At 43.4% G+C, this 18889-nt stretch overlaps 1 protein-coding gene across 1 annotated transcript in view; it reads left to right on the top strand.

Moving 5' to 3' along the window:
• The window catches only part of LOC130371465 (glutamate receptor ionotropic, delta-1-like), a 660658-nt gene that overhangs the window by 578123 nt on the left and 63646 nt on the right, over positions 1 to 18889 (top strand). The window contains exons 5-7 of the mRNA XM_056577249.1: positions 3902 to 3955; positions 12170 to 12346; positions 16275 to 16436. Of these exons, the coding sequence (XP_056433224.1) occupies positions 3902 to 3955; positions 12170 to 12346; positions 16275 to 16436 (393 nt within the window). The remainder of the gene's footprint in view (positions 1 to 3901; positions 3956 to 12169; positions 12347 to 16274; positions 16437 to 18889) is intronic.

The following is an 18889-nucleotide window of genomic DNA, read 5'->3' as shown; positions in this document are numbered from 1 at the left end:
TGCACCCCCATTCTTCCCATACTGCGGTATCGCCCATTTAGCACCCCCATCCTCCTAATGCTGAAGTATCACCCATTTAGTACCCCTTCCCTCTCATTGCTGTGGTATTATCCATTTATTCATTTTTTTAAGACACAACATATCTACTATTGAAGATGTAGTACACTGAATGTCTTTCTATGGATGACTGGAATCATCAAGGATTGGAGATTCACCCCTGAGTGAGAGTGATTAATCAAACAGCAGGAATGATTGTCTAGTGGTCGGCCAACAGTACAGGCTCTGAGTGAGCAGGGCGTCTCACCTTCTTAGGCTTCATGTACCTTTTGACCAATCATGCGGCTTGAGGCGGGAATCTGTAAGCGTCTGATTGGCGAACATAAACTCTGCCAGCGCTGGTTGTTTCAAATCAGTGCATTGTGGACAGTTTAGAAATGTTATTAAAATCAGATTTTGAAAGTTTGAAAGACGATGACCAGTTTATTATTGCTATTTTTACATTCACAACAATTGTTTTTGATGTGTGTGTGTGTGTGTGTGTGTGTGTGTGTGTGTGTGTGTGTGTGTGTGTGTGTGTGTGTGTGTGTGTGTGTGTGTGTGTCTGTGTGTCTGTGTGTCTGTGTGTGTGTGAGTTAGAGTCTGTGTGTGGTTGTGTGTGTGAGTTAGAGGGTTTGTGTTTGAGAGTGTGTGTGTGTGTGTGAGTAAGAGGGTGTGTGTGGGAAGGCGAGCACAAGAGGATCCCCAGAGGAGAAACATGTAGGAGGTGGGATGGAGGGGGGATGGAGAGATGGAGGGATGATGGAGGGATGAGAAGAGAGACAGGTCGCAAGAGACCACCGCTAATCACAGGGACTCATCTGCCTCCCTCACCCGGGCTCCTCAAGGGAGAGGGAAAGAGAGAGACATACAATTATGTCAATCGTTTCTTTGTGCCTGTGTCTATGGGTGTGTGTGACACACATTTTAAATCAATCATGTCGATGATATATGTAATGGATGTGGAAAGTCATGTGTGTGCGTGGGAGGTGTGGTTTTGTGATACAGCTCGTGAACTTGGACCTTTCCTGTTGTGCAGCCATCTGACACCTTATCACTGACAAATGTCACACACACACACAGACACACACACACACACACACACACACACACACACACACACACACACACACACACACACACACACACATACAGTATACAAGCACAAACACCCACGCAGAGACCCAGTCAAGTTTTATACAGACAAAAACATACATTGCAATCAAACACACAAATACACAACCACAGTAGAACGCATCCCAAAACACAAATACAGATTAAAACATGCACTAAACCTACCAACACACACACACTCATACTGTCAAAACTAAATGTAGCATTCAATGTAAAGAAGCCAGCTGGTTGGGTAGCTGTGTGTGTGTGTGTGTGTGTGTGTGTGTGTGTGTGTGTGTGTGTGTGTGTGTGTGTGTGTGTGTGTGTGTGTGTGTGTGTGTGTGTGTGTGTGTGTGTGTGTGTGTGTGTGTGTGTGTGTGTGTATTGGTGTGTGTGTGTGTGTGTGTGTGTGTGTGTGTGTGTGTGTGTGTGTGTGTGTGTGTGTGTGGCTTGGTATGTTTGGGGCTGTGATAACTGGAATTATGGATACTATGAAACGTGAATATTTGTGGATGTGTGTGCCTGGGTGTCTTTGTGTGTGTGTGTGTGGGTTAGTGTGTGTGTATGGGATATGCATTAGGTAATAGAAGTGTGTGTTGTCCTGTATAGTCACACAATAACCATCAATGTTTTGCATTTCCTTCCTGGTAATCCTTATTTAATTAAAGTTTTTAAGCTTCTTTACTGGCAGATTGGTAGCATTTTCTTACAGCTAGCTGCAAAACCTTCTCCCCTGTACATACAGCTAACTAGGCTAACTATAGCTAGCCTGTACTAACTGCTACCATACTCTCTGGCACGCAACTTGCCCAGACCATCATAACGAGGAAACATGATGATGAGCCAGGGTGGGGATGTGGAGGCTATCGGCAGTGAAATGAGTCGGTTGGTTGGGGGCCGGTGTCCGCTGTACTCCCCAGGGACCGGTGCAAACAATCGCTGCCTGTTCCTTATAAAAGCTCTGAGCGATGACTGTGGATTTCCTATGCACAGTCCGTCTCTTTCTCGGGAGTCGCTAAAGAATCGCGAGTATAAGGAAACGGAAATTGGTTGACCTATTAGGCTATACATTTATCCTAGCTGACCTGTGTACTTTTTATCTTTTGTGTGTGTGTTTGTGCATGCACATGTGTGTGTGTCTGTGTGTGTGTTTTCTGAATACCGAAATAATGACAATGCATTGTAATCAAAATATAGGGCCCTATTTTAACGATCTCAAACGCAACTGGGAAGCGCCAAACGCAAGTAGCTTTGTGGGTGGTTCTATGGCGATGTTGCTATTTTACCGGCGGATAAATGACTCTTGCGCCCGACGCAAATCTACAAAGGATTGGTCTGAGGTAGCCTAATCATCCGTAGGTGTGGTTGGGGCGTAACGTGTAATAAACTAATGAGAGTGCCTTCTCTCATCCCCTTTAAGAGCCATGACCGCATTTGAATCAGACGAGTTGATATTTTAACAGTGCGGTTGCAGTCTCTGATGAGACAGATGCATGACCACATGAAGTTTAAACTTCAAATGGCTCAGTTTATGGTCAAATAATATGGCCCAATTCATATATGGAATAGCGTTTTCTTCAGAAATAAAAAAACTTCAGCAATACTTCAGAGTCCTCAAATAATTTTCGGCAAAGACAACTTAACACACATAGGCTATGATATGCGGTAACTGTGGTTATATTTAATGATATACACAATGCATTAACAAACGTAGTTTCTTACCAGTATTGTATGGATTATCGTTATCGACTTGTGTTCCTAAGATGCATGTGTCCCCCCGTTAATATACATTGCCATGGAATGTATTATGCGTTACGTGTTTAGTTTGCATGTGTTTAAACAGATGGACGCATACACGCGCGCCCGCATTCATTCATTCTTCTACACATACACACAGGCGCGTCCACATTCATTCATTCTTTTTAACACTCACTCGCGGTAAAACAATGTTTTCTCACGATCAAATCAAACTCATCAATCCTAAAAGTTATGGGCTTGTACACGATGTCTGTGTTAAGAAAATATGTGTTTGCTGTACGGTGTTTGCAGATGCATTGATTTAAAAGTACAACTTATTACCGCTGTATCAGCTGTTCTTGTGTGGAATACAAGAATGATTCTAAACGGTTAGCCACAAGAATGTGTGGCTAGGTAGATGAGAGAAGCAAAGTGTATGCACGAGGTGCACAAGCAACATTATGCATGCACCCTTAAAATAGCATCTGAACAACGCGCCACTGCCTTTAAACCAGGTATTTCCTGGTTTGTGGCGGAATCGATTTCTGAATCTGCAAAATAGCACCAGGGAACGTTTGCGGCAAGATCATTCCCTAATTTACCGACGCGTGGCGGTGAAAAGAACGCTCTGCGCCAGTTGCAAACTAGCAACTATACATGCGTCTGTGTAGAAAGTCAATTGCGCTGGATGCAAGACCCGCTGGGCCCATAGCGTCTCTGACATGCCGCAGGTGGTAGCGGTAGAAAAATGTCTCACAGGGGAGTTATAAGGGTTTATCTTTCGTCAAATAATTGGCTATTTTATGAATGCGACTTTAATGTAACTGCATTCATGCGCAATTACAGTAGTAACAATGTGCAATGCTGTGTCTTCTCCCCCTATTCTTATCGCCTTTGCCTTGACGTCAGAGCTCATTGTTAAGGATGTAAAATAGTGAGACACAAGCCAGCTGCAAGCATTGTAATGGCTAGTTATTAACCCATATATGTCTGTTGTTGTGATTTTTTACTACAGGCGGTGGAGACAAATCTGGCGTCCAAAGATAGTCACTGGGTGTTTGTCAATGAGGTAAGCCCTCTTTTCAGTCTTCTGTATCAACATGTGTCCATTAGGTCTACACACTCCCGCCATTCTGGATTGTCCTCAATTTCCTGGGCTGATTCATAGTGAACATGGCCCTGGGCAGTGCAACACACACACACACACACACACACACACACACACACACACACACACACACACACACACACACACACACACACACACACACACACACACACACAATAATGGCTTAATCTCTGTCTCCCGCTCGCTCGCTCTCTCTCTCTCTCTCTCTCATATATATATATTTAGTATATGCTACACGTGAACCTTCTAAGATGGCGCAATTTGATTGGTTCGCCATCTTGGGATATTGGGCAATATCCCATGATTGAGATCTCAAACTCTGGATATTGGGCATTATCCTGTGATATAATGGGGACCGCACGTGACGGTCGTCTCGTCACGCTAATAAAAACAAATAAGCCGCTAATAAAAAACAAATAAATCCCAACAAAATGTGTTATCTTGTTTATTTTTGGGGTGGCTCCGTGAATTGTGGGGAATAGCCCCCTTGACATTCGGTCTCGGGGGCTATTTCCAACTATTCATCTCGCCTTCGGCAAATAATCGTTAAATATATATAGATATATGAGACACAAACACACACACACACACACACACACACACACAGAAACAGCCACAGTCTATGCATACATCCAGCTAAAGTATCCCCTTGAGGCGTTGGGCCCCTGAGCACGGCCACATCTTTGCTTCTATCTCACTTCATTAAGTGCAAACCACAGCCCTGATGTTGTACCAGCAAACGGGTCCCCAGTGAGTGCGGGGGCAGCACATTTCTGGACGTAGAACCAGTTCAGCCTCGTTTCATGTCACTTTGACACAATCGCATTGAAACCCCATTCCGACCAAATCCATGTTGTTGGCACTCTGAGAACAGGTTCAACCCTCCATGTTCGGTGCAACAGCAGATGAAATCACCTGGTGTTGATTCCCTCTCTCTCTAGCTGAGATGAAAAGCCAATTGCTGCCGGAGTTCCCTACTTTTGAGAGAGCGGGAACCAGAGCACAAAGTCTGCCAGAGGTTTTTGGGCCCAGTTCACAGTACTTCTCACTCACACGATGGTGCCCTTCCAGACCGTCTGAGAGTCGGCAGATAAATGATTTACAGGCGCCCGCCCAGGCGGTTGACCTTTGTGTCCGGGACAGCCGCACATTTACTCCCTGCCGTGTGTATTGCTGACATAATGAAGACGTAGCGGAAGCCTGATCCCCATCTCGGCGCGCTGACATTCAGCTTCCTACGAGGAAGAGGCGGAAGAATGTCAGTTCACCGAGTCGCTTCCCATCTCTGACAGAGTGTGTTTATTTTCTACGGATTGACACCTCAGCTTCACCCCAACAGTGTGTATAGTTAAGTGGTCTTTGTTGAGCGTGTCGACACCTCCCGCTGCATTGGTTTCAATAGCCAGGGATATGAGCATGTAATTATCTCCCCTGATGAAGCCTGGCACGTGAAAAGCACCTTTCAGGGACCTTTCCTTATTTACCAAAGCCCTCTAACTGCTTACTCACCATGTCAAGTAGGTTTCCCAATTTGTCATTTTGTAGGAAAGCTTTGAGCTTTATTATGCAAGGAAAGGCAAGGCAACTTTATTTATATAGCACTTTTCAGACAAGGCAGACTCAAAGTGCTTCACATATAAACATTGTCATACAATAAAATAAAATAATAGATAGGTAAAAGAAAACATATGCAAGAAATGAGTAAAATAGAAAGTGCAATGTATTTAAGAGAAAATTAAATTGAAAGTTAAAAAGGCTTTTTAGTAAGTAAAATTGAAAGTGCAATGTATTTAAGATCAGATCAACAGTCTCTCTGGAACCCAAGTCGGGACTACAACCCGACCTAAAGGACAATATTCTAGGACTCTAACCCAGCTTCTAGGACTCTAGCCCAGACCAAAGGCCTTATTCAACAAAACTCAGGACTCTAACCCTTATACACAAACTCAGGACTCTAACCCTTATACAAACAAACTCAGGACTCTAACCCTTATACAAATACAAACTCAGGACTCTAACCCTTATACAATATTCTAGGACTCTAACCCAGCTTCTAGGACTCTAGCCCAGACCAAAGGCCTTATTCAACAAAACTCAGGACTCTAACCCTTATACAAACTCAGGACTCTAACCCTTACAAACTCAGGACTCTAACCCTTACACAAATACAAACTCAGGACTCTAACCCTTATACAAATACAAACTCAGGACTCTAACCCTTATACAAACAAACTCAGGACTCTTAAGTTCAAAAGTTAAAAAGGCATTTTAGTAAAATAAAGGTAAAGTATTTAAGATTTAGCAGAAAGCTAAAGCAAACATAAAAGTCTTCAATCTTGTTTTAAAGGTGCTCAGAGTTGAGCACCTTATTAAAAGGTAGTTTGTCTTCCTTTATCTGATATATATCTCAATATTTGGCAAAAACCTGAACTGGTCTCAATCAATCCGTTAGGTTAAGCTTTAAAGGCAAAAAAGCTTGCTACTTCTTTGATTTAGCTTGAAGATTTATGAAACATTCATGCCATATTGAATAGGGCTGAGCACAGCTGCCAACCAAGAACCAGTTAGTGTATTTCTCTTTAATGGTTTCTCCTTTGGTTTACCATCTTCATAAAAGTGTGTGGATGACTGTTGCACTGTTCAAATACAGTATATAAAACATTACAATAAAATAATTATTATTGCTTACTCTCATGCTGTCATGGTTGAGCATTGAGGACATACAAAGGATGTGGCCAAAACCCCTGACCAATAATAACATGTTCCATCATATTTGATTATGAGGATATTTTCCTTGACTTATTGAGTGTATAAACCTACAGTTATCTCTGCCATCTGGACTCACACTGCAAAGACCAAACAATAGTGATGGATTTCATGTTTTTTTTCCTTGATTCAGTTGGCGTCGGTCAGTTCGCCAAGAAGAATCGTTCAGCATCGTTTGTTCGTTCAGTCGCGTTTCCGGTAGCGGTGAATTGAATCATAGAATACACCGTTCTCAGCTGAGTCAGTCAGACTCAGCTCCTCCCTCATTCTCACTCTCAAACGATCGTGGAAGTTGGTCATCAATCAACACAACATTACATCTTTAACCAAACGCAGCGGGATTGGGGGGGGGGGGGGGCGGGGAGGTGTAGTTGATTATTGGATGTTTAACATATCAGCAAGATGAGATGAACGAGAGAGAAGAATCAGTTCGGTTCGTTCTTGTTAAATATTTGTTATTTCGAACTGATTCGGTCGCAAACGACCCATCACTACCAAACAACCGTTTAGAATCGAATGAGGTGACTCCCAGAATCATTCTTCGCCTCTTCGCCCTTCTCCAAGGGCTAATCTCTTTTGCTTTTGCAGCATTTCTCTTTGTCATCACAGAAGAAACCCTAGCGTTTTGGCAGCAGGAGAGATCAAAAAGGTGTCACCAGATGAGCGTTACGCTCCAATACCTAGAGTGTGCTGATGGTGCTGCGCTGTACAGCGTGGTCACGTCGCCAAGGGGAAACGGACGCCTCCAGACAACGGGGACTAAATGCTTGTCGACCGCGAGTAGTGTTGCCTTGCTCAGAGATATATCCTATAAATGGTAGTGGGACAGCTGCGATGGCTCTTCACAGCTTTATTCTATCAATCTTTGAACTTTTACTATCCAACGCTGCACCTTATCTGATCCATACGAGTCCATTTCATCATTATTTCATCCATCCATCCATCGATTCATCCTCATGTAGGGGATCACAGCAGGGGATCACACACACACACACACACACACACACACACACAAAACCATTGATACGCATCGCAATCGCAGAGCTCCCACCCGTGTGACTTAAAGTGGAGGAAGGCGACCAAAGCATTGGGCACCAGGGAGAAAGAAACTCACTGGAACACAAGAAGGACAGGGGGGGAAACTTAATCTAAAATCAATCCTGGGGCCCTCTGAATGGGAGGGACTCTGACCGCCACCCTGGGGCCCACTTAGCCTGGTTCTACCAGACTCTCGTACTTCACTTCATTTAATTTCATTTGTACAGAGAGTCTGGACCTAATCAATTGACAAACGTTAACTCACTTGAAGGCGGGTGTCTGTTGAAGTTTAAAATGATTGGATCTGCCCAGTGCCACTCTGGATCTGCCATAACCAATCGCTAACGTTTGGTTGTGACGTATGTCATGCGCCGGGAATCACGCGCAGGTTGTACACAAACCAAACAACTTGCGCGTCTGCACGAAAATGTCCGTCAACGACAGCTGCAGGTTTTGTTAGTCAAATTTAATTTATCAGGGAAAAATTGCACTTTGTTAATCAACTACCGACCTACAACAACAACTCAAACTGGCGTACGACTTTATCGTCATTGTTCTCAGACACGCCCTCTGTTCGCTGATTGGTGGCCGCTGTGGCGGCACCAGAAAACCAAATTACATTCAGCAGGTCCAGACCTAGTACTGAAGGGAAATTCAAATTGAGCGGAAGTACTTAGGCGGGCGGAGCCAGGCTAGGGCCCACTGGCTCTCTGGACCGTTCCTTGGAGCTGCTTGGCCTCCAGGCTGGGATAAATTCTACCCCCCATACTACCTTTGCTTCTTTATTTCACATCCAGCCCTCTTTTCTTTCCCCATCCACTCTTTTCCTCCCTAAAATATTTCCTTTTCTGTCTGCATCCTTTCTCCCCTACCTCTTTTTAACCTTTTTGCTCTGTCCCTCTCTTTCTTTCCGTCTCTCTCATTCCCTTCCTTGCAGTCTGTCTTCACCCAACTCCCTCTGTTCATATCTCCCCACCTCCCTTCCCCATTACCTCATCTCCTCTCTATCTCTCCCATCTAACCCCCCTCTCTCTCCCCCATGCCAGATACAATCCATTGCTCCAAACCTCTCTCTCTCTCTCTCTCTCTATCTAACTTTCTCTCTCTCTGGCTCTCTCTCTCGCTCTCTCTCTCTCGCAACGTTTTTACAGTGCCAAATATGCCCGTTTTATGGCCACCTTTTGCCCGGCATGGTCTGCACGTTTACACTGGCCGATGTAATACACCGGCTTGATTTCCACCCTAATTTACAATCTCGGACCCTACACACATTGGCGGTTTCATTTAGATGTAAATGCGATTAGACGGCTCTGGGGTTCCAGGGGTGGGACTTCGGTAGAAATGATGCTGCATTGACTAGATAGAGACAACGCAGCGATATCAACATGAGTAGTTCTAACTGGAGAGACGGTGAAATCTGGGAGATGCTGACACTCATGGGAGACAAGGGGATGCAATCGCATTTAACACCGACAGGGAAAGATGTTGCGAAATACGAGAAAGTACCAGAGGAACTTTCCTTAGGAGGCTTTTGTCGGGATCAAAACAATGGTCTGCAAAATAACATGTTCGCGTTTTTCACTTGTAAATAGTTAATCGCGTTTGTAGCCTACAGTCAGATGTATACTCGTTCTTGCATGCGAGTTTCTTGAATCATGAAAAAGTAAAAACATTCAAAGTATGCACAATTTTCTAAAGAGCTCTACTCTCCGTGCGTAGCCCCGCCTTCTCCAGTGAACCAAGAAAGCTGGCACCTTGAAGAAGGGGGATTTTACCTCCTCGGTTTCACACAGGCAAGACAGTGAAATTGAAGGGCATGCTAAGCCGCGACCGAACCGGCTTGGCAGTGTAAAAATGCCTTCTCTCTCTCTCCTTGGCCTGGCTATGCCCATATGAGCCTTGTCCAGTTTTCCCACCAATGTGCTTGACTGTCCCATCCTTCAGAGAAGATGGGGCTGTAAGCTGCCTGTAGGCTGCCTGTAGGCTTGGGGAACACAAAGAACCACCATGGCCATTTATTCTTCACACTTTAAAAGATGCATTCAAAGAGCAGAGTTGGGGAGATGCGGGGAGAGATCCGGAGAGGGGAAAAATCTAGGTTCACAACGGAGGAGGGAGACAGGGAGGGGTGGATAAAGAAAAAGAGAGAAATTAGATAGAGAGATAGAGGAAGAAGCAAGCCATTTTGAGAGGGAGTGATGGAGGGACAAAAGAGAGATGGAAAGAGCAAGGGAAGAAAAGCAGCATGGGGAGTAACTCACCTCAGCTCAGAGAGAGAGAGAGAGAGAGAGAGAGAGAGAGAGTGAGAGAGAGATAGAGACACACACACACACAATGCAAATGGCCACCATAGTGTCAATTAAGAACACTGAACCTCTACAGAGGAGAATTAATCCTGAGCAGAGGTGAGGAGGTACAACAAGGACAAGAGATGAGTTGAGACGTAGTGACAGGCAATGTCGAAACAGGAGGAGAGGAGCATTTTTATAAAAGCTATATGAATGTGTATAAAAGATACATGAACATGCACACCCATGAACAGATTGTCAGGTCGGGTTTATTGATGTAGCTCTTTGTCATAGTTATTTGGTCTAGGGAGTTTCACAGGACCACATCTTAGATTCAATATTTTAGGGACCCCCCAACCAAAACCTAGTCTTGATTGTGCTCGGTGGCGAGAAGTTGAGGGGGGAAGAGGAGCAGTTGGTGCAGGAGTAAAGGAGATATTCGATAAAGGGAAGTAGACTGTAGAGAAATTCCACAAGGGCAATATGTATGAAAGTAGTACAACTTAAATACCCAAAGTTTAGTTCACTTTAGTTCACATGTAAAATCTATTCTACATGTTATTTACGTACATTGTAGTAAACCACTGCATTCCTGGCTGTGAAGAAAACTCCAAGAGCCATATCATCACAGAAATGTATCCGTCCAGTGTTCTGCTGCTAGAATGTATGATAAGTTAACATCAAAGCTTTGAGCATAATATCCCATAAACCACTTGAGATAACCTAGCTTATGAAATACACCAGTACATCATGGTTTCTACTACCTTTTTTTATTTCTTTAAGCCAATTTTTGGATTCTTATGAATCCTCCAGTTCCTGTGTGGGTTTGTCGCCGTTGTGCGGTTGATCTAAATGCTTTTTGACTCGTCTGACATATTCCAGTTCCACTCACTTCACTTTAACATTGCTTCCTTCTGAACGCATCTTCTGCTGTAGCAAACAAGCTTCTATGTTCGGTTGATAAGTGCGAGGAAATTATCTGAACTCTGATTGGTCTTGTCTACATCTCAGAATATGGTGTTTTGCTGATGTCCTCAGCTCAAAGGTCTGATGGATCGCTTCTATTGGAGAATTGGTTTTTCAACCGGGAATGTTTCTCAAGAAATGATGTATTACAGTATTTATGCTAAAAAACATTGGGGAATTTGCAAATGTACATTGCTTAAAATATCAATGCTTTTTGTTGCTGTTGTTGGGCTTAAAGTCATAGGCCAAACTCAGGAAAATCGTCCTTTTGACTCTTTACAAAAAATGTATCGCTAAGCAAAGAGAGCAACATGCCTAGATGTTGTACAGTCTACCCATTTGTTATTAGGTGAGTGCTGTACTATTCCAAAGCTTTCGTATCTAATTATGTTATTCATGTCTACTCCTTAAGGCACGGCTGGGGTAAACCAGCCATCAGGGTATAATTTGCTACTAGGAAATAATAGTTACGTTTTCCAGGAACCGAGCAACAAGCGATGGATTCCTATCCATCACTTTCAAACATTCTCCACAGCAGCTTGTAGGGAATCGCAATTTAAATTGTCGACATGTTTCATTCATATTTGTATGTCAGATTATTTTTTTAAATATAGGATTACTGTAAATCCATGCTGGTGTAAACATTACTTGACATTCTCCCATAATGTTTCACATAATTTGTGCGCTTTGCTGCATCAATTACTTGGTTTAGCTCTTATCCAATCCTAAAAAACATTTTGATCACTAGATTATAAAAAATGCGAGGTTTGAAAATGGGTGTTTGCTAAATAGCCTCATAGCGCTACTACAGCAGATTGATACCAGCAACATAGCGGTGGATTATGGCCTTCTCCCTGGTCCATGTACTGTACGCTATTGGCTGATACATTCAACGCTGTTCACATACTAGCTCTATTTCAGCTCTGTTCTTCATTGATATGCACAAATTATTATGGCTATTACCTCTCATCCCCCATTATTCCTTTTTCCTTATTGGACAAAATATATATATATAAGTATTTCACTGTCACTAATCACTGATGCATGCCGGGCATTACTGTAAATTTTTCAACATTTTGTTCACCCCATTTTCAAGGAGATCAGCGACACAGAGATCCTGGAGCTAACCCACAGTGCACTTGGGCGCATGACGGTGGCCAGGCAGATCTTCCCCGTGGTGAAGGACAGCCCCCTGCGCTGCATCCGCCACAACAACCACCGCATCTCCTCCCTGCTGTGCGACCCGCAGGAGGGCTACCTGAAGAACCTCGAGGTACACCTCCGCCTGCACCACCTCACCCCACCTGCTACTGCAGAAGGAGGTAGTCTTACACCACCTGACCCCATCTGGGGCTGCAGGAGGAGGTCTCCATCTACCTGCACCACCTGACCCCACCTGCTGCTACAAGACCCCGATACATGCTGAACGAGCGATTGTGACTGCGTAACACCATAAATCGCAAGTGTATTCATCGGTGTGTGTGTGTATATGTGTGTGCGTGCGTGTGTCTTTGTGTATTTGGGTGTTTGTATGTGTGTGTGTGCGTGTGTGTCTGTTTGTGTTTGTGTGTGTGTCTGTGTGCTCCTGTGCCAAACCAATGGTAGGTTAAACTAAGGAGAGTTTGAATAATGAAAGCTTGGTGCGGCTGGGTTTGAGGACAAGATGAACTAAAGATTTTGGCGGCGCTACATCCACATGGGAGGGTCTGTGTTTTGGGCCTGGAGAGACGATTGGAGGATGCTGGGTAATCAGGGATCAACATTAGTGGTTCAATAATCAGTTCCTACTCCTTTAACACAAACTCCTATATTCAACAGTTCCATGTTCTATTTTCCTCATGTGCAAAGTTCATTTCTTCAACAAATAACAGGGAATCAAAGACGAACAAATTTGGTTGGCCGCTCACTCCTCATTCCTAACTCTGCTGTGAGAGGACCCTGGAGACTGAGGAGAGACTGTCACTCTTTATGTAGGTTTGGCTTGATTAGTGAGTCAATTAGAATGTCTCCTCTATGACCTCCCCTCAGCTACACTCAGGTGCTGAAGTCTCTCCCTAGACCATGGGCAGGGCATTAGCGACCTGGCAATCTCTACTGAATAAGCACTGATTCTAAAAATCCTCCACCATATCCAACCAGCGACTGATGAACCACACATTTGATCTGGTTACATTTCTAGTTACATTTCTATTTACTTACATCCTTGTTACATCTTTATTTAAATGACATGCTAATAACAATTAACAGTTCGATTTCCAGTTAAATTTCCGTTTAGTTCCAGCTCTATTTTCGGTGACATAACTAGTGACATTTTCAGTAAAAGGTCCAGTAGGTTACCTTACTACTTGCAGTTACATCCCACATTGATGTGTTCCTGCTGACCAAATGCTCAGAGCGAGGGCTCTAACGGGAGGACCTGTAGGGCTGTGGTGGCCGCGTGCTGGGGTTTGATCACATCCCATTTGGTTCCATTGCCATCTTGGCCTCCAGGTGATAGATACCCTCTCCCCTCCAAACCTTTCCTCTCGCTGCTCCAATATTTTGAATCAACTGATGCAACCTTCCTCCCTGCTCTCTTTAATTCTCTCTCTCTCTCTCTCTCTCTCTCTCTCTCTCTCTCTCTCTCTCTCTCTCTCTCTCCCCCTCCCCCTCCCCCTCCCCCTCTCTCTCTCTCTCTCTCTCTCTCTCTCTCTCTCTCTCTCTCTGCCATTAGGTTAAAACTAAGTTAAGACTAAATAGTAAGACTATAATTTACTCTAGCTATTTTTGTATAAAGTAACAGAAATATATTTTTGGGGCTAAAACCACGTATTATGAGGTTCTGGCTGTGGTAATGTCTACCTGATCATTTTTTACCTCTTTCTTTCTTGCATTCACACTCGAAAAGCATTCTGGCTTCCCCTCCTCACCTTCATTTTCACCTTCTTGCTCTATGATTCATGACCTTTGAAACTTTTATCTTTTTCTTCTCCGCCTCACATCTCTCTCTCTCTCTCTCTCTCTCTCTCTCTCTCTCTCTCTCTCTCTCTCTCTCTCTCTCTCTCTCTCTCTCTCTCTCAATAATGCATGGGGAACAGTGTGAATCACCCCGTGATGTCAGACTCCCATACGCTGGCTGACAGTTACTGTCAGTTTAATAAAGTTTTATTGTTCAAAAGACAGGCAGACTCCAGGGAATGGAAGCTGGCAAACTGTTGAGGTCTAACTCAGGTTCCTCATGTTTGAGGACATTTCGGAAGAAGATAAACACCCAAATTGAATTGTAAGTGGTTGTTGATGCCTGTCAATGTTAAATCTCACCCACTACCTCTGATGCTGCGTTTATAAGAAATAAATGACAAAAAGCTGTAAGTTGATTGGTACTGTGGCAGAAGAAAAACATGGTTCTCCTCTCCTTATCACTCTCACTCTCTCTTTTTAGTGTGCTTGTAAAGCAAGATTGATATCATGTGTATCATTATTTTGTTTTATTCTCCTCCCTATCTTTTGTAAATATCTACTCTTTTTGAGGAGTAAATACCAAACCCCTTCCAAAATAAGTATAAATGGCCAGATAAGCGTTTCCCCAAATAGACACGTGTCTGATTATGCAGACCCAATTCAGTCTGCATACTCCTCAGTACGGCCAATTTATGGGATTACTTTGGTCATTAAAGTTAGACTTTTTATAATGGAAGTCATTGTGGAAAAAACGCTGACTTCAACCATTCCAAAGGGGAACAACTCATGGCTGTCGAAGTTGGTATACGTATAGAAACCGCGCTGAAAGATCCCATATCATGCTTTATTAGGCTTAATAATTGCTACTACTAGGGCTACTAATAGAATAGGGTTACATGCCTGTATGTTAAAAATACTCCTTAATATTCTAACACTCACTCATTTCTGCAAAACCAATTTCGGCGTCTTTCAATGTTCTGTTTTGTATCGTGACGCCTTAAGGCCTCCTCCCGAGTAGCCCAGTCTGCTGTGATTGGTCAGCACGCCCACTCTGTTGTGATTGGTCGATCGCTATGCACATGTATCAGAGAATTCACCACCCGAGAAGTTGTAAACAATGTGGGTAGCACATGTCAAGTCACCACATGTCAGGTCGTCCGTACTTCTCCCCTCTAAAGTCCTTGTATCTCATCTCCTCCTCTGTATTAATCTCATGTGTTGGCCTCTCCTCTCTCCTCTATCCTCTTCTCCTGTCCCCCCCCCCATCCTCCCTGCCCCCCCCCTGTCATTGTGTTAATGTATATCTGTATATCTGTGTGTGTGTGTGTGTGTGTGTGTGTGTGTGTGTGTGTGTGTGTGTGTGTGTGTGTGTGTGTGTGTGTGTGTGTGTGTGTGTGTGTGTGTGTGTGTGTGTGTAAGTGTGTGTGTGTGTGTGTTTGTGTGTCTGTGTGTGTGTGTGTGTGTGTGTGTGTGTGTGTGTGTGTGTGTGTGTGTGTGTGTGTGTGTGTGTGTGTGTGTGTGTGGGTGTGTGTGTGTGTGTGTGTGCGTTGCCATTGTTTATGTTTATGCTGCAACCCCAATCCTCAGGTTACAACTGACACTGCGTCCGATCTGGTCAAACAAACCCTGCTAGCAAAAAACACACGCTAGTGGCAGTTAGACACGCTATTGGGAATCTCTCCTTTTAAAATGTTCACTCGGGTTGAGTTCAAATGTCTTCCACAAATTGTCCATCGTCACATAGACGGAAAACATTGAACCAACTGTACCGCTCAATACTCAAATGGGATGATAGCTAGACTTATCTGCATTGCCTCTATATTGAAATGCTGACGTATGTTACACATCCATCCTCAGCCTACATTCAGCAGACTCCCTCCCCAGACACTTTACACTTAAACTACTTTACTGCGCGTCATTACTTATTAAAACTTATTACCACTGTTTCAGTTTAGTTTATTATTATTTATGTTATTTAATTGTTTTTATATTATTATTATTTATCATTGTGATCTATTGATGCTGCTACTTATTTTTACGTATTTTTATTTTTACTTATCTTTATTCCCTTTATCTTGTATTGTTGCTGCAAAGTGGCTGGTGGGGAACTGAGCACAACAGTACAATAATTGTATTGTTTTGTTTTGTACACAACAGTACAATGATTGTACTGTTGTGTACTTGTACAATAAGATTTTAGTAATGAAATATTTAGTAGTAAAAGTAATTGTGATTGTGATTCTCTGGTCTCCCTGCTCCAGGTATCCAACCTCTACCTGTACGACAGCGTGTTGATGCTGGCCAACGCCTTCTACAGGAAGTTGGAAGACAGGAAGTGGCACAGCATGGCCAGCCTCAACTGCATCAAGAAGACCACCAAGCCCTGGAACGGAGGCTGGTCCATGCTGGAGACCATCCAGAAGGTAAGGACCTTGTGACAACCTTTCACTAATTATTATCTAGATTCTACCTAAGTTACTTTTCAGGAGCTACCTGCTGGGGCTATTAGAGCATCTTGTTGGAGGAGGCCTAGCAGATATAATAATGTGGACAATCGGGTACAAACCCAGAAACTTTTGTTGAAGAGACGACTACCGTACAACTAGACAATCCTGCCACTTGAAAAAACCAACAAATTAATTCAAAAATAAACTCAAGCCTTTTCCAAATAGAACCAAATGAACCATAGTGCAGAATAGTGTAGTGGCGATGGTTTTCCACTCCGAGAGAGAGAGCTACAGGTTTCGAAGCTAGTAACAGCTAATTTAGGTTTCCTAGAGCAAGATGCCCAGAAGCCCTCCCTGCACCCTAATGACATGCATCTGAGATAAGTGCAAGGCCTTTTGCGATAAAAGTGTCTGCTAAATGACAAATCAATTGCAAAAATCCATAGGAACAACACGCATGCATACAGATCACGTGTTAAACAAAGTGATTAATGACTTATGAACTTAGTCTTCAATACCAGGCTGGTTATCTTACTACATGGGAGGGTGTCCTTGTTAATCGCAGCGCCACTTAATGTACACACTTTGCATCTAAATTCAGATCCCTGTAAAGATAGTCCTGGCACGGGGATTGTGACAATCTTTTAGAAAACCATTAGTTATAAAGAAGACTCCCTGTTGAGGTTAATAATCAATACGTAAGTTATTTTTAATTATATCACTCCCCCTTCCTGTGATTAACTATACCAAGTAGTGGTCTGTGACAGAGCTTTCCGGTTGATCTATCCATCATGCATCTTCTTGTGAGCATTCCCACTTGGGATGCTACAAGAGGAGAGATAGAGCCATTAAAAATGGCTTAGAGACTAAACAAACTCACACCTGGTGGTAACATTTGGGCTCCTGTATATCAAAATAAATAGTTTATGAACACAATGCCCCTCTGAAGGAGGCAGTGAACGACGGGCTGGGCGCAGCGGGACCACCTCTGTGATTAAGAGCTGATTGGAACCAGGTGAGAGAGATTAATAACCAATGGTGGGCGCTTCCCTTCTGCCACATCAAAACACTTACATTATGCTAATTCACTGTGGATCTATTACATTTCTGTTTCAAATTCCTAGTAAGCAGATATTATTTTGATAAACGATTATCAAAACTTTTTGAATACCTGAACAATTGTTTTTTTCTGAACGATTATAAAGGTAGGCTTTCCCTCAGGATCGCAGACAAAACTATAGTTGTGCATAATTTTGCTTGAAGTGTGCTACTAAAAATATAATGGTGGGAGCTCAGCATGTTTCCTCCAAAGAGAGCCTTTGAATGTTGTTTTTAGCACTGGTAGGGAAACGGCAGTTGGTTATTGACTCTAATTGCTACCAGCTCTGTGGCAACTCGTCTACGAAACACTTCTCTTAACGTCTCTTACACAAACCACACCTGTTCCATCAGTTGACGTTTTGGCAATAAGCAAGTCATTTAATAAAGCGGTAGCAGCTCCTAAGCCACTTTTATTGAACGATCATTGTTATTTCTTGAGAACCCCACAGTTCTCCAGAAGCTGCTCCTGTTCTTGTACCGCTGTTCCTGTAAACTGTGTCCTCTTGTGATGCTGAGTCTCTTATTATTCTGATATTTTTATCTTTGGAGAAGAGAATATACCAGCTCTCTGCAACAAGGTGTATGCTTTTATTTTGAAAATATGCTTTCTGCTGGATGTTGATGTTAGGACATAAACTTCACACAAGATGAGATGATTGCACTCCCAAAGGATAAGTTCGGTTAGGCGTGGTTTAGTGAGGTCAAGTAAGGTAAGGTTTAGTTAGGTTAAGTTATATGAAACCATAAAGGCTTGGATCAGGTCAATAGGCTTGTATCAAAGAGTTGCAACATCAGCTCATTAAAGTATAATTAAACCCCTGTTTCAGCTCAAATCTCAACACTGCCATTAAACATTTTTCGAGGGGGGCTGAGAATTCTAGGAAGGAGGTGGGAGGTGTTATCCCCATGGTTACGTTCTCGCGCCAACGCATTTTTCAGTATGCATGGCTTGTATGGGTGTTATAATGAGCCATGTTCTAAGGTGAAATGTCCCAAACTACATGCAGTTATAATGGTTGTCTGAGCAGTTGAACCCTCTTTGACACAGCCAGCCCCTTTGACCCCCAGACAGACCTCGGCACACCGTGACACGAGCATAACCTCTCTGGCTCCACCTCACTTCTGGGGATTAATTTGAGTAACAGTGGCAAAATTGCATCGACTGCTTCAAGATCAAGGAAGTCGAACACGTTTAAAACCCCCCAATTTTTTGGTTAATTATGGGTCTGTAGGCACGCCCAGCCCCTTAATGAGCGCCATGAGACCCGCCTATGTGTTCACACACCGTAGTGATACAGAGATTTGGACCACGCCACGGGATGCAGCTC

Source organism: Gadus chalcogrammus, chromosome 18 (assembly GCF_026213295.1).
Source record: "Gadus chalcogrammus isolate NIFS_2021 chromosome 18, NIFS_Gcha_1.0, whole genome shotgun sequence".
NCBI lineage: Eukaryota > Metazoa > Chordata > Actinopteri > Gadiformes > Gadidae > Gadus > Gadus chalcogrammus.
This window is presented reverse-complemented; position numbering and strand designations above follow the sequence as displayed.